The sequence below is a fragment of the Notothenia coriiceps genome, unplaced genomic scaffold (genome assembly GCF_000735185.1).
Source record: "Notothenia coriiceps isolate Sejong01 unplaced genomic scaffold, NC01 NC01_scaffold00009996, whole genome shotgun sequence".
Classification (NCBI taxonomy): Eukaryota; Metazoa; Chordata; class Actinopteri; order Perciformes; family Nototheniidae; genus Notothenia; species Notothenia coriiceps.
The window spans coordinates 26,322-42,243 of record NW_011342697.1 but is presented as its reverse complement, the minus strand read 5'-3'; the positions used below and the strand labels follow the sequence as shown (position 1 = coordinate 42,243).

At 41.7% G+C, this 15,922-nt stretch overlaps 2 protein-coding genes across 3 annotated transcripts in view; both read right to left on the bottom strand.

Annotated features, from left to right (window-relative positions):
• Positions 1–39: 39 nt before the first annotated feature.
• On the bottom strand, positions 40–9,390 carry LOC104945719 (WD repeat-containing protein 26-like). Of its 2 annotated transcripts, none has more exons than XM_010771427.1 (10): positions 8,769–9,390; positions 7,382–7,481; positions 6,612–6,668; positions 5,049–5,185; positions 4,205–4,302; positions 3,105–3,261; positions 2,629–2,767; positions 2,406–2,546; positions 1,280–1,399; positions 40–198 (listed from the first exon to the last, which is right to left on the bottom strand). In XM_010771427.1, exons 1-10 carry the CDS (start codon positions 9,047–9,049, stop codon positions 49–51), a joined length of 1,380 nt encoding a protein of 459 aa, XP_010769729.1. In that variant the 5' UTR covers positions 9,050–9,390; the 3' UTR covers positions 40–48. The 2 variants fall into 2 exon arrangements, with proteins under 2 accessions (XP_010769729.1, XP_010769730.1); XM_010771428.1 differs by having other exon boundaries at positions 50–198; positions 1,327–1,399.
• Positions 9,391–11,102: 1,712 nt separating this feature from the next.
• LOC104945720 (adenylate cyclase type 3-like) overlaps positions 11,103–15,922 on the bottom strand; it is a 28,842-nt gene continuing 24,022 nt past the window's right edge. The window contains exon 17 of the mRNA XM_010771430.1: positions 11,103–15,881. Coding sequence (XP_010769732.1) covers positions 15,702–15,881 — 180 coding nt within the window. The 3' untranslated portion in view covers positions 11,103–15,701. The remainder of the gene's footprint in view (positions 15,882–15,922) is intronic.

Sequence of the window (15,922 nt, the reverse complement as noted above, 5' to 3'; positions counted from 1 at the left end):
ACAGAAAGAGGAGGCTGTTGATTTTCCACAGAGCGGGCTGCTGGGGACTCACATGTTCCTGTCCGTCAGGTCCTCAAAGTTGTATCCACGAATGCGTTGGTGTGTGTCGGATGCAAGCATGGTCCGGCCGTCATTCAGACACCACAGGCACTGAACCCGGACCCCTTCCCAGGAGTCCAGCAGGTTCCCATCCAAGTCCTGCAGTCAGGAGCAGACAATATTCATTTTTTAAAACATAGGTACATCACACATCATTTCATATTTTACCTAAGGCCAATATTTTCAGTAAATGTATCAGTTCTTAAAAACTGAAGACATTGTGCAACAGCAGGAACCATAACATTTACAACTTCCTGTTAACCATGTGGCATAGCTTTTTTCCACATGGCCTCCACTGATTATGGTTCGTAATATATGTCCAGCATGTCGTTGTGTCCCTGGGCAAGACACTTCACCCCAAATTGCTCGGGATTGTCCACAGTACTGAATGTATGTAAGTCGCTTTGGATAAAAGAGTCTAACAAAAAAAAAAAAAATGACATGTAATGTAATAGTAATAGTTAGCATAGCATTTGCTTGTTTAGAAACTAGTTGTCACATAACACTACACAACAGCCAAAAGTTAAACGATGAACCTTATTAGCCATCAACTAGTTAGCTAGCTCTCACCATTTAGTCAAATAGCTGTCAATACAATTGAAATCCTGACTTACAAAAGTGTCCCTGCCCCTACTTTTCCCTGTTGACAGTCCAGTTTAATAAAAATATTTCGAAATCACTACATTAACAATTTGCTACACACTATATTGAAATTCTTGTGTAGTGATTCAAGTGTCCTTGTGCCTCCCGTGTGTTCTCAGTATGACCTATACTTAGGGGAAACCAATAGAATTAGTTTAGGGCGGGGTCTAGGCAAAACGTGTTGTCGCCATTGTAGAATAACAACACTTGAAACACACACAGTCTGGAAACCTTCTACAGACACTTTGAAGTCTGGAAGATCTTTGTGTACCAGTAAAACGCACAACACTGCTCTTTCAGTACATTATGACTCCTCGTCCATCTTGTAAGCCAGAAATTACACATTTCCCATGACATGGCTCACTTCTCAACTACAGTGTGTATCAGAATGTCATTTAAAATACATATACACATTCAAGCAGCATGTAGGCAATGAAAACATCCGTATTAAGCTTCTGTGCTTTACACACCTTTATAAGATATTGTGTGTGATGTAATTGCAGTGTATGCATAGTACCAAGTTGTGAGAGATACTCACACACTGGTAAAACTGGCCCCTCTGGCCCCCGGTGACGAAGCGTTTACCGTCGGGGTTCCAGGCCACGCTGGTCAGGCTGTCCTCATGAGACTGACTCATCTTGGTGCGTAACTCCCCCGTCTACAACACAGAAGCCAGGAAAGAGAAACATGAATCAGGCAACACACTCTGAGAGCACATCTCTCATCGGGTGAAACTGTTCCCCCTTTTCTCACTGCAGGTTGCCATGGGTTTGGGTTGAATGCAATGAGAATGCAGTATACTGTACCTAGTGTGGTCGTTAAAATTGAAAGTCGGGAAGTCTAATCTCCAACCCCCAGAATTCATTCTATTAGTCAAGAAAACTCTCCTGGTGAATTGGGTTGGAGCTTAGACTTTCCGACTTTCAGTTTTAAGGACTTAAAGGTTGATGAGGGAGGGGTAAATGTTGTTGGAATTTTAATAAAATTCACCAGGAGAGCAATCTTGACTATCATAACAAATTCCGGTGGTTCGAGCTTAACAAAAATCTATTCGAAAATGTACATGTCACCAAGGACCACCCTACTGTACCTGCATTTACAGGGTCCAGGTGCCTTATTCATTAGAATTTAAAGGAAAGGCTCACAGTTTTCAAGTATGTATTAATACAAAACTCTCATACATATCTGACCACTAATCGGCATTCCTTGTGCTTATGCAAGTGGTGAAGTTAGTCCTTTTTAGTGCTACACTGAAAAATATTTCCTGATTCTGTGCTACAAATTGGAACCAAAGCCAGGCTTAGGCAGTAACGGGTTACATGTACTAGGATTACGTTATCAGGATACAAATGAACTGTATTGCCTTGCAGTTAATTGAAAAAATATGTAATCAGATGAATGGTACATTGGTACAAATTGGGGATTACCAGCAGGATTACAACGTTAGTAAAAACTCAAATACAAAAAAATCATTTCCGATTCTAAATATCTTGATTTCAAATGTTCTAAGGTCTAACGGAACGTAATCAGGTTACATTACTTTAATTTTGTAAAAATTGGATAAGGTTAATCATTATTAACTAGGTAAGGTAACAGAATACATTGTTTAAGTAACTGTCCAATCCCTGCACACAATCTAGACAGCTGACAGAGAGAGGCTGTACCTGAACGTTCCACAGCCACAATTCAGAGCAGTCATCAGGTCCACAGGCGATCAGATACGCATCGTCAGGGCTCCACGCCAGGTACGAGACCCCGTAAGCGTGACCCTCCAGAGTCTTCATCAACTTTAGCTGCTGGGTTTCCTGTTGACCAACAGTTATACCAGTCAAAAATCACATTCCCCCTGCTCTGAGGTGACATTGATCATAGGTAACTTTTGATTACCGTGTCCACGTGCCACAATATGACCGTCGTGTCTTTGGACCCAGTTGCCAGTTTTGTGCCGTTGTTGGAGAACTTGCAGAACCATACTTCATTGCAGTGTTCAGTGAGGATCTGCTGAGTGTAGCAGGGGAACTGCTTCCTAAAGAGAGAGATAAGGACACACGCACAGGCAGGCATCAAGTACCAATATTGTTATAAGACATAACGTTAGTGTTTATGGTCAGATACAAGGGTTTGCCAATAATTGCCCATTTTCAATTATTGCAGACTTGATCAATTCTATTCTCAAGGGCAATAAAACATGATTGGAACTTTGAATATGAAGATGGTTATCGAGAACGTTCAGTGGACTTAATATTGTTTCCACCCAGACAGGAAACCAATTGTCCCAGAATAGTCAACAACAATCAAGCTTCAGAACTGGTTTGATCAAAGTGTGTAAATATGAGTGTGTTCCCAGCAGAGTGAGTGGGTACCGGCTGCAGGCGTGGTCCAGCAGCAGGGACACAGAGTCCAGCCCACTGTCCAGCTTGGTGTTGTGGTACAGGCAGCGCTCCCTCTGCAGCTCCACCGCCTGCTTCAGGAGGGTCTGCAGGCGCCGGGGGGGCAGCATCACCGAGGGGGGCAGGTATGCTGCACACAAACAGTAAAACATATCAAAGATTGGACTTAGATTCAACACACATCTATTATGGCTGGGTGATTGATCGTCATTTTATTTTGAGATATGACTCAGAAAAAGAGATACTTCTATTATTCCAATACACTGTTTAACCCTGGTGTTTGTTAAATTACATACACAGGGCCTATACACATGCATTGGTGGAGAGGTGTGTGAAGTGAAGCCCTCCTCAGAGGTGCCCAGGAGGTGAATTGGCCCCTCCCCAGCTACCAGCCCACACTCTCTGTTTTGGTCTGATCTGGACTCGAACCTGCAACCCTTCAGTTCCCAAGCCAAGTCCTTACAGACTAAGCTACTAGTCATGATACGACAGCTACAACTGTATGTTGTTGATCGCTATAAGTGTGTGTCTTTACCTGGCTTTCATACAGTAAAATTAGGTCATTTGCTAAACTAACCAGACCTGTAGCTTTTCTATTATTTGCCTTTACCCACTAAATCAATAAGCCCACATTACTGATGATGATTTATCAAATGATCATTGTGTAAATACTTGGTGAAAGCATCAATGGTTAACCCTACAATGTCGAAGCTGTCCAGATAATTGAAAATTTTCACCATGAGGTTTTACCAGTATGTGATCCATGCTGTAAATATAATCCAAGACAACGTCAATGTCAACAATTACTGCTCTGTGAAAAGCTTCTGTTTGGTTTCATACAATCCATTAAAGGAGAACGATGTAAGTATACAATTGACTATATGATGTTTGAAGATCATATTTACTGATAATGTTATCGAGATAATAATACCGTACTAAGATCATAATGGCCAATATTACATAAGAAGTGATGTAGAAAGCAGTTGATTTTAGAAGAGAGGCAACATTATAAAACATACAGTATGCACAATAATGATTCTGCACTGTTAATGCTGTTTAAAGTGTGCACTCACTCTGCAGCTTGTCCAGAAGCTTGGTGCGGGACGCCGTGCCTTTGCCCTCCCACTCTGCTTTGGCTCGCAGGTCCTCTGCATGACTGCACATCAGGTACCTGCAGAACACAGAAGGACATTACACTCTCAGCTGCAGACACACTCTCACCTGCAGACACACTCACAGCTGCTCACAAACTCTCAGCTGCAGACACACTCTCAGCTGCAGACACACTCACAGCTGCTCACACACTCTCAGCTGCAGACACACTCACAGCTGCTCACACACTCTCAGCTGCTCACACACTCACAGCTGCAGACACACTCACAGCTGCTCACACACTCTCAGCTGCAGACACACTCACAGCTGCAGACACACTCACAGCTGCTCACACACTCGCAGCTGCTCACACACTCTCAGCTGCAGACACACTCACAGCTGCAGACACACTCACAGCTGCTCACACACTCTCAGCTGCAGACACACTCACAGCTGCTCACACACTCTCAGCTGCAGACACACTCACAGCTGCAGACACACTCACAGCTGCTCACACACATTTATCACCTTGTCAGCGTATCCTTCTGGGCCGGCCCTGTGCTACAACTCATTACAAATACTCCCTCTTCCCATTTACTTCCAAAAACCAGCAGGATGCCTGTATTTAAAGAGGCTCTTTTTGGGGTTCAACCCAAGCTAATCAATCAGTGCAGAGTGGGCTCTGGGTGTACTGTGCTGACAATTGTGATAGGGGGTAAAAATGTAACTAACATCGCACCACATTACACATTGTAAGTAGTGGATACTCTGAAATGACAACCCTGCCCCTTGGATATTCAGTGAGAGCTCCCTGTGTGGACTGACCCGCTCAGGATGTGGATCCGCTCCGTGTTGTACTTGAGAGGAGTGAGCTCGGCTCGGAGGACCTGCAGGGCCTCCAGAACCTTCCCGTCCTCCAGGTACTCCAGGTACTTCTGCTGCAGCAGCAGGAACTTCATCCGCTGCTCAGGAGCACAAGAACACAGAGCAGAGAGGACATCAGCACAGGCCAAGACATTTACCAAGACAGAAGGTTTTAGAAAACCAAGGTGTCTTTACCAGCAGACCATTACAGTGAGTGTTTATTTTCTATTCAATTGAAACATTGTACATTGTATTTGGTGATTTTTTATGATTTTGTCCTTAGAACTCAGTACAGAACCTGTTGTTCTTTACATTAGTAATGGAACACACTTTACACTGACTTGGAAGAGCAATGACTTGAATGCTTCTTTTGCTAGAGGTATACAAATATGCAAATTACTCCTGGTAACATGATATTTGGCAACATTTTCATCTAGTATCGAGTATCTAGTATATTTTGAATATTTGGAGATGATTGGCACAAAACTGCCTTTGTTTGTCTGAAAAAAGGGAACTTTTATAATGAAAACTGCCTCAATCTAATAAAAATAACCTACAGTAAACTGAGAAAAGAAGCAGTAAAACATATTTTGATTACGGCCCGTCCACACAGCGGCGTGCGTTGACGCTTCACCATTCACTTTGAATGGGGTGACGTCACTTTTCGCCGAACTGCATCGTGGGAAGCGACGCGAAGCGTTGCTGGCGTGGCTCGCTGCAAAAGTTGAGCAATGTTCAACTTTTGACGCCTCTGCAGAAGCGTCAGCCAATCGAATCATATGCCAGTACAAGTTCTAGCCAATTAAACCGCTGCTTGTGTGTCAGGGGCGGGAGATTCATGTGATTGGTTGTTGGTCGAGTGTCATACACGCCCGCCGGCAAGCGTCAACGCACGCCGCTGTGTGGACGGGCCTTCACAGATGTATTTTGTTACTGTTATTATTTATTGCTTATTTTAAAATGTCTTATGATCTAATTGTACACAACAATCTGGATCACTAACAGCTGCCCTACCGTTCTGAAGCTCTTTCTTTCTGTGTTAAATCTAGTTGTAAATCCTACATGCTTGCATATAGCTGTAATGGGCTCATGTAATAAATCCAATTTCTACACAAGTACACATCTTTAAACCCTGCACAGAAACTAGAAGGGATAGAGGTTTAAAGGAGGCCCAGCAGCTCATTGTTTTAAAATTGATTGTAACATTGTAATCCTGCTAGTAATACCAATTCTTTTTTTTTTAAATGTACCAGTATTAAGATTTCTTTTTGTTCCCACTACTCCCCAGGGCTGACGATATACACTGCCTGGACATGCTTGATATGTTTGCTCACAGCAGACATATAATCATTTATAATCATCATGTATTCAAATTGTTTCGAATGTAGTACTGACGCACTAATAACTGGTGGTCTCTATTATTTAGTCGGAGCTTCGTGCCTTTGGCTGCAGTGTTTGTGTACCATACATGACATGTTGATGAGACAGAGCATAGAGACAGCTGATCTGAGGACTGCTACTCACCACTATAGCACTGGGAGAATGCATCAATGCCTTCAGTTCATTCAGGTCACTCTCAGCCTGAATAAAGGAAGGGGGAAAGTATAAAGAACACGAAGAGGGACAGGTTTCACAATCAGAGGTGGGAGAAGTACTCAGATCTTGAATTTAAGTAAAAGTAGAAATACCAGATTGTAGAAATACTCTGTTACAAGTAAAAGTCCAGCATTCAAAATGTTAATCAAGTATAAGCATAACAATATACTAAGATTGGTATAATATATATGATATGTTTTATAATGATTGATCATGAAAGTGTTCTCAAAGCTGGTAAAGGTGCAGCTAGTTGTAATGACTTTGTATACTGCAGGGTAGCTTGTGGATTTACTCCAGGTGGAACTAAAGTCTGATTTAACACTTGATTATATTTCAATCCAAATATGCAAAGTAACTAAAGGTATTACATAAATGTAGTGGAGTAAAAGTACACCATTTACCTCTCAATTGTACTGGAGAAGAAGTAAAAAGTAGCATAACATTGAAATACTCAAGTATCTTAAAAACGTACATAAGAACAGTACTTGAGTAAATGTACTTAGTTACTTCCCACCTCTGTTCACAATGAATAAACACTTAAACCTAGACAGTCACTGACTAACAGATTTGAAGCACTGTAACAATCGTTTTCTGGCAAACAAGACTTCCTACTCGGTCTAAATTGAGTGCTTAGATTACTGCTAGAAAAAACTCAAAACAGTATGGATTTTCATTTCAGAGTATAAACGTCTCTCCACCTTGTCCCACTCTCCTTCCATGACATGGTTGCGGAACTTGGTGGCGGAGGGGTGCTCCAGTCTGCACCCTGACTCCTGCATCAGGAGGTCCACCGTCTGACTGGGGACATGAACGCAGCGGAGAACCAATCAGCATCATTATGATGACTCTCTCAGCACTTATCATCAATTTCAATACTTGTCTTGAAGTCTTTTCATGTGACCAACTGATACATAACATGATTTAGACACAAACTAATGAAAGAGATAAAAAAAATGTGGTTTGAACCATTCCCATGCTTTTTGAGTTGATAATTTAGCCGACAGAAAATGAATGGTTGTTTGTACCATTATAATCTGTGATGCAGCTTCTCTCCGTATTATTTAGAATCTGTTTAATATCACTGTTTTATTTTCAGGCCTGGTTGAATGACACAAACACATATTTTAAGAAGTCAAGTTGAGCTCTAAAAACTGGTATTAAACTTATATTAAAAACTGGTCTTATATTCAAGATATTCAGATATTCTACAGGCTGAAACATTACTAATTTAACCTCAAACATTTGGTCTACCTATGTTGTAAATGTATTATCTCTTCGATTTACACACGGCATCTATTGCACGTCTGTCCGTCCTGGGAGAGGGATCCCTCCTCTGTTGCTCTCCCTGAGGTTTCTCCCATGTTTCCCTTTAAACTGTGGGTTTTCTCTGGAAGTTTTTCCTTGTACGATGTGAGGGTCTAAGGAAAGAGGGTGTCGTATTGTCATACTGATATTCTGTACAAACTGCGAAGTCCACTGAGACAAATGTAACATTTGTGATATTGGGCTATATAATAAACAGCGATTGATTGATTGATTGATTGATTGATTGATAACCAGAAAGAAATAAGTTATTTATTAAATAATCAGGAATATAATACTATTTCTGACTTCCTGTATCCTTCAACAGGTCATCTTATCACAATCTAACTATGTGCAGAATTCAATAACATGGAGTACAAACTTATTCAAAGACTAAGACAAATATAATTCTCACCCAAACTCAAAGCCAAATAACTTTTAATCCAAACTCAACCTCTTTTTTTTTCTTAATATGCAGGAGCATTTTTTATTGTGTTGAATTGACAAGTCTTTATTTAATGGGCTTGGCGTTCTATTGTGTTGAACAAACAGGAAGCGAACTCCATATAAAACGTAAATCCTGTGCCTGTCTCATCCACTGGGAGCACAGTCCTGCAGTGTAGAGTGAAAACAATGGGAATGCATTTGTTATGTAAAAGACAAATTCACCTACGAGCACATCATTGACATAGTATTTAATTATATTTATATTGTTATGGCTGCATCAAACTGTGTGATGGTTCGGCAGAGGTGGGGGGTGACTCGGTTCTGTTTCTCACTCACTTGAGCCCTAGGTCGTGGAGATGCTGTCCGATGAGCCTGATGACGTCCTCCTCGCACTGAGACAGGCGCTTCTTCTTCCTAGTGTCCACCGTGCTGTTGCTGTTGTTGGACTCCGGCGGTGCTGACACTCCGTTGTTGTTGTTGACAGTGTTTCCATTGTTAGTCACCGACTCCAGCCCGTTGGAGTGAGCCTCTCCGATGGAGGACGACTCGCCGTTCTGCGCACCGTTTCGGCAGGACAGTTCTGAGTCTTGGTCCTGTCCTGCCCCGTCCCCCTGCATGTTACCGCGGATTATGCGGGTATGTAGGCTATATAAAAACGAATGACAGGCGCAATGTGAGCCCGCGGGGATAACACCGGTGCTGCCGCCGACAGGCCCACTGACCCAGATGCAGCCCTGCCTGCCCTGCGACCGACTCTCCGGGTCTGGAGCGGCGGTGGCGGAGACGGTAACCCTAGTGTTCGACTCGGACGACGAGGAAACAGAGGTCTAAGTTATTCTGAGAGCCACATTTTGACGAGATTCGGTGTTATCTGGCGCTGTCAGGGAGCGTTAAAGCCGTGCTAAGTTAATGTGGCAGAGCTTGTTATTGTTGCTCTAAGACAGCTGCAGCCCTGACATACGCAGTGACGTCGGCGGAAATTCCTCCACGTCAGTTTGCGCGCGCTGCGTCGCCGCTAGGGGCGCTGTGCATCTCATTTTGCTTACCTTTAAAAATGGTGACCAAACAATGAACACATGAGCACAGACTACAGTTTAAAACATCAAAAAGTAAAATCAGAGCTAACATAAATTGCCCAATTTTCGTTTAATACATAGTTAAGCTCAAACACACTATTTTATGAACATAGGGTCAAAAAATCAAGAACCAAAGAAAGTCCATCCATCTTCTCCCGCTATCCGTGGTCGGGTCGCGGAGGTAGCAGTTCCAGCAGAGAGCCCCAAACTTTATTTTCCCTGGCCACATCAACCAGCTCTGACTGGGGGATCCCAAGGCGCTCCCAGGCCAGCGAAGAGATATAATCCCTCCACCTGGTCCTAGGTCTACCCCTTGGTCTCTTCCCAGCTGGACGTGCCTGGAACACCTCCCTAGGGAGGCGCCCAGGTGGCATCCTAACTAGGTGCCCGAACCACGTCAACTGGCTCCTTTCGACGCGAAGGAGGAGCGGTTCAACTCCGAGTCCCTCCCGGATGACTGAACTTCTCACCTTATCCCTAAGGGAGACACCACTCACCCTGCGGAGAAAACCCATCTCGGCCGCTTGTACCCGCGATCTCGTTCTTTCGGTCATGACCCATCCTTCATGACCATAGTGAAAAAAAAAGTGAAAACCATTATTAATATTCAGGCAGAAGGCGTATAGATTCCACCCTAAAGTATGGGCCTACACAACAATGTGAGTGACTCACAAAGCAAATATAAAATCTGCAACTTTCACAAAAAAGACAATATTCTCTAGTAGGCTACATATTGTTCTCTATTTAAAATGTTTTGTAGCATTGTAGTGGTGCTAGTAATCCATAATGTCAATGTGACATTCTTTTTTTAATTCAAGACGTGAACCTGTGTTCATAACATATTGTGTGTGAGCTGAACTGTGTGTATTAAACTAAAACGCAGCATTTTCTGTCAGCTCAGATTTTATTTCTGCTTTTTTTTTTTTATTGTAGTATGTGCTCATGTGTTTCATTGGTGGTGTATAGACTGCTGCCTGAATATGCTGAATGAATGTCAGGTTTTCCTATAAACAAAATCACTGAGCAGACATTTTTGATAATAAATATCTTGGTTTCTTCTTTCACATTGTTCTGTTTTATTATGTTGTCTTACATAATACACTTAAATAAAAAACATCTTATTGTTAATTATTTATCTATGCATTGCATTTGATATTGATGTATATTTTAATACTCAGACCATGTTAATGATTTAATTGGTCTAACAGGTACATTTGAGTGTTAACGGTATACATTTTTAGAGTAACCCTGCACAACCCTGAGTATTGGCACAGCATGCTATAATGTCATCTATATATTTACAGGTGAATAATGGTCCTAGTTGTTAGTCTAGGTTCTTCTTCTTTGCTTTTATTTCAAAGCACCAATGTATAACAAATTGAAGACGACAATTGAAGGATGGCTTAAATCAGGGAAGTGCAGCATCTGTGACGATAAGTTTTTGTTTCTACACTTTATTACAGTTGGAGTGTTTGAATGACTCACCTCTGCTGCTCTTGTCAGCCTCCACCTACGGAGATGTTGAGACATCCACTGTGCCGCAGTGTCCACCTACTGTGCAGTAATCATGACACTGAGACTCATCTTTATTGGATTTTTTTATCAACTCACCTTACAATGACAGTTGAAATGAAGGAGGGTACACAGAATGAGAAATACTTCAAAACCAGAATTGGGATCTACAGTATATCTAATTAAAAATCACAAAAAATGTGCAGAGGAATCAAAGTTTTGAATAAAATCCGGACAAAATGGAACGACAACAACAACTAGAACCACAAGATTAAATCATTTTGTCGACTTCATCATCGGCTGGCCCTGCTGGCTCTCCAGATGGCGTTCACTGTTCTGTGTTGCTGCTTAGCTTTAAAAAAAAAGAAGAAGATTCTGTCGCAGTCAAAACCTGGAAATAATGACACATTATTCCATTTTTGTTCCCAAGCCTGAGATTCTTTTAAAATATAAATCAGGAAACAGCCGTGGTCCATTTTTTGGCTTTTAACATTTAAAGTCATTCCTTTTATCATTGGCACTTTCACATCTGTGTAAAAAAACAAACAAAAAAACAATGTCTCTGTCATTTCCAATAAATAAATCTGATTCATAAACACCTTCTAAAGTCTATATACAACTAGGACATACTCAGTCCTCTTTCCTTCTCCTTAAATATGACAAAACTTGTACATAACATTATAAAAATATGAATTAAAGGGGAAGGAATGATTGAACCTTTCCTTAAGAGAGGAGCGTGTTTTGTAGGAGAAGAAACTATTGCACTTTTATCCCATTCTACTGAATCATTAATGGGCTTTACAATCAGCGGAGGAAAGAGCTGTATACATAATCATATCCCCAAAACCCTCACACAGCACATCTGCTTCCTGCCAGGTGGGGGCGCTCCTTCCACTGTGTGTCCTGCCTTCATGTGGACATCCAAAATACAAGCGTTTTTCTCCGTTAGGGGAGTCTTGTCAGAGCTTCTCTAATTGCAACAAATTTGGCAAAATGATGTAAAAATAAGCACCATGACATGCCTCATTCCCTGCGTGTGAGAAGACTGTCGAGGCAGACCAGGCTTCCCTCAGAATATGGTTTATCTGCATTTACTCCAAACATTTGAAATAATAAAGTCAGATTTTGCTTGGTGTTCTTGTCTGTCCATATTTTCTCACCTGGCCAGGTCTCTTAAGCTGCATTCACATGATAGGCGGGAAAACTGCTCTGCGCTGACATTCTGTTTTTCTGTAAAGTGACCTTGGGTGAAAGGCGCTATATAAATCTAAGTTATTATTATTATTATTATTATGTTGCTGTTATGTTTCAATAGAGAGAGCGGTGTGAATAGGTGACTCACTACACTCACAGTCACGCACATTGATGTATGAAGAGAACTGGTCGGAGGCGGGGCACTGTTCATTCTTATGAAATGTCCTCAGTGGAGCATGAATCCCTAAATGGAGCGACTGTAGATTCAAAAGGTATTGGATCAATTAGGGGATTTTGCCCAGCGAGAATAAGCACTTGAGTTTTTCAAGTCAATGGAAAAAAGAAAAGGACTTTAGTACAAATGTTTGGCCACTACAACATTTGCTGGTGCACTTCCTGGGAGCGAGGAGCACTGCGCTCAAATTATCTAAACCTTTAACTCGTTTACTGCTGACCTTTCAACGCGCAACCAATAAGATGACGGCTCCATGAAGTGGCGCAAACTAGCACGAGGGGTTACCATAGAAACACAACTTAACTAGCTTTTCTCGCACGCAAGACTCTGTGCCCAAACTCAAGGTGGGCGAAGAGCAAATCGCGTATCATGTGAATGCAGCTTCAGTGGGAACTTCTTGCAGATTTTCACATGAACCAAAACGTTTTTCGGCCCATCTGCCAACTGCACGTGAAAACACATTGGTGTATGAAAAACCCTGTGGTGTCTGCTGTACATGTCCAACAAGCAGAGACTAACAAACACACAGATGATAGCCAACTTCAGGACAAAACTCAAGAGAAAAGTTAGACCCCGAATCCACTTGGTATTAACATGAGATCTGTATCTGGATCAGTGAATCTGCTTTGTAAAGCAGGGGTTAATGTACACAGATTCCAATTCTGCTAACTCGGATGGCAATAAATGAACTCGTCCATGAAGCAAGGTGAAGACCGTTCCTCAGTAGCACTGGGGACAGCAGCGTCAAAGCGTGAGGTGTGAATTCAAAAGGCCTATTGACACTTTCCACACATGTTAATACCAGATAGAAATGGGCTTGATTCAAATCGTGTGAAAACGATGTGGAAGGCTGCAACAAGTTCATGTATTGAACCGTTTGTCGCTGTCGTCTTTTGACACATTGAAATACATGTTTAATACGTTCTAGATTGACTGAAGTCTCTTGTTTTTCCACATGCAATGAAAGGAAACTCCAGTTTATTACAGCCTCTGTCCTTTTCTGACACATTCACCCAAGCTAATTGCTGAGATCAAATGTCACAAAGAGGTCTAATGGATCCAGAAACAGGAGTAGAAGTTGTCCCACAGGGGGTCCGTGACCCCTAGGGGTACTGAGAGTGTCTGCAGGGGGAAGCCAAATCATTTAAAAGAATATTTTTATAACTTTTTTTGGTAAAAATAAATAAAATGAAAATACCCATTACAGTAAAACCGGTTAGGCCGATTTATAAAAACAAAATAAGCCTTATATTTAGACAACATGGATGATAGTCCGAACCATCATTGGTGATTAAACTGAAAGTGAACACACCTAAAATGCTGACAATAATCCAAAGAAAACGTTGGTACCATGGTTGTATTAAGAGAACTGCGTCTGAGGCGTTCATTCCTGTAAAAGTTGCTTAGTGGCATCACGATTGAACATCTAATCTGCCGGGTTTCGGCTCAGTTAAATAAATGGAGAGGGAAAGTAACTCCTGTGTAGTAAATTAAGCTATAAAAGAATTATACAATTATTTACAGACATCTCTTTCCCAATGTAAGTCAATGGGAAAAAGTCTTCTTTTGGCCCAATGACGTCACAAACTGACAAGGACGTTGTAGTACCATTGTTTGGCCACTGGAAACATTTGCTTTAATGGCCGCCGCTCTTGCTGGGGGCTTGGTAGGTACAGTATGTCAAAGTTTAGGCAGGCAGTGGGTTTATAAACTGTGATGTGAAACTATGGGTAATAATGTTACAGTGCATACTTTATCTTCGAATAAGGCTCCATGTTGCTTTGTTTCTAAACCATTCACAGACCTATTTTTGTTGATTTCATCATGTTTCCAGATCTTAGTTACTAATTAAATAGAGAGTGGAGTTGCTGAAATACACTTGAATTATCCCCACACAGCAATGTGAAAAGACTCAAAGACTTTCCCCTACCTGTAGAAGGCTATAGACTCCTTTAACTTCATGAAAACATCACAGCTGTGATAGGCACTTCCATCAATCCACAATCAGAGTGAAAAATATTTCTGCCATGTGTGCTACCCTCTGAACTGACACCTGTGTCTCTCCGTACAGAGGCGTGAACACGGAGGAGCGACCTGTCCCCAGATCACACACGAGGAGAGAGAATACTTTGATTTTGCAGGAAAACACTATGCGCAAACACATTGGCAGCAGCTCTATTGTCACTTCTGGCCTCTCATTGGTCCACTTCCAAATCCTCTTCTTCATCAGAGACAGGAAATCTGAGCTCAGATCAGCTTTCAGATCAGCTTTCCGTTCATGGAAGGATTTTGTACATGTGGAGCGGTCCAGAATTTAGGCCGGGCGTCCAAAAGCTACGTTGTGTTAATGTGGTCAGGTGCGAAAGGCCTTGTGTTTGTGTGTGTGTGAGAACAATGTTTTCATCTGGAAAGAAATAAAACCTATCATTGTATTTAAATTAAATATTCGGCAATGGATGACATTGGATTGAAATGATAGGTATACATGGTGATATCTGAATGGTTAGGGTGCTAACGTCCATGGTTGGATAAAGAGCTGCTGGTGTGGATTTGTCTTTTTTAAATGAGCTGCAGGAGAGTGTGTCTGAAGGTGTGAATATTTGTAGCAGGAGAATGTTGAAGAAACCTTCATATCACTTTTTGTTGCAGGAGAATGTGAAAACACACATCCAGCTTACTCCAGTTACTAACACATTGTCATTAACCTCCATCTTAATTCCATTAGGTTGGGGGGAACAAAGCTTCTCTTTGTTTACACTGAAAGTAAGTGCATTTCTCTGTGTTTCTGAAAAACTACCATAAATATGAAAATGTGGCCATCTTGTGTCACTTAAAGAGCAACTTGATGTAATGTAGTCTAATTATTTGTATTTGTAATATTTAATCTATAGTGTCTGATTTGGATGTCTGTTGTTTCTCTACATTTTGAATAATTCCATTTGATATGAATTGATTCATGTTTTGAGTTCCGTGGTGAAACTTGAATTCAAATACAATATCTACAGGCATTTATATCTTTCCACAGACAGAGAACAAGTGTGTCTGTGTGAGTTCAGCAATGGTGTTGTCAGAGGTGTGTATGAAGTGTGTAGTGGTTCTGTAATTTGTAAACATTTGGTTGAATACCAGGTACCGGAGCGTTTTTTGGCAAATTATTTCTCGTTCCAGAAACTCTCTCACTCTGCGATCATTACACACTGGATGTAACTGCTGTGTGTGTGTGTGTGTGTGTGTGTGTGTGTGTGTGAGTCCTTAGCTGTCCACCACCTGGTGTGGCAGAGTGACAGAGGAGCCGTTGATAAATGAGCCTTGTTTGTCTCTTCCCTTCAGGAAATACGTGAGCAGTTCACCTTTTCCCTTCACAAAGATCGGCCCCCTCCTCACAAAGCGGAAGCTGTACTCCTTCAGAATGTTGTAGCAGTCTTCCACCACCTGGGGGCAACACACACACACACACACACACACACACACAC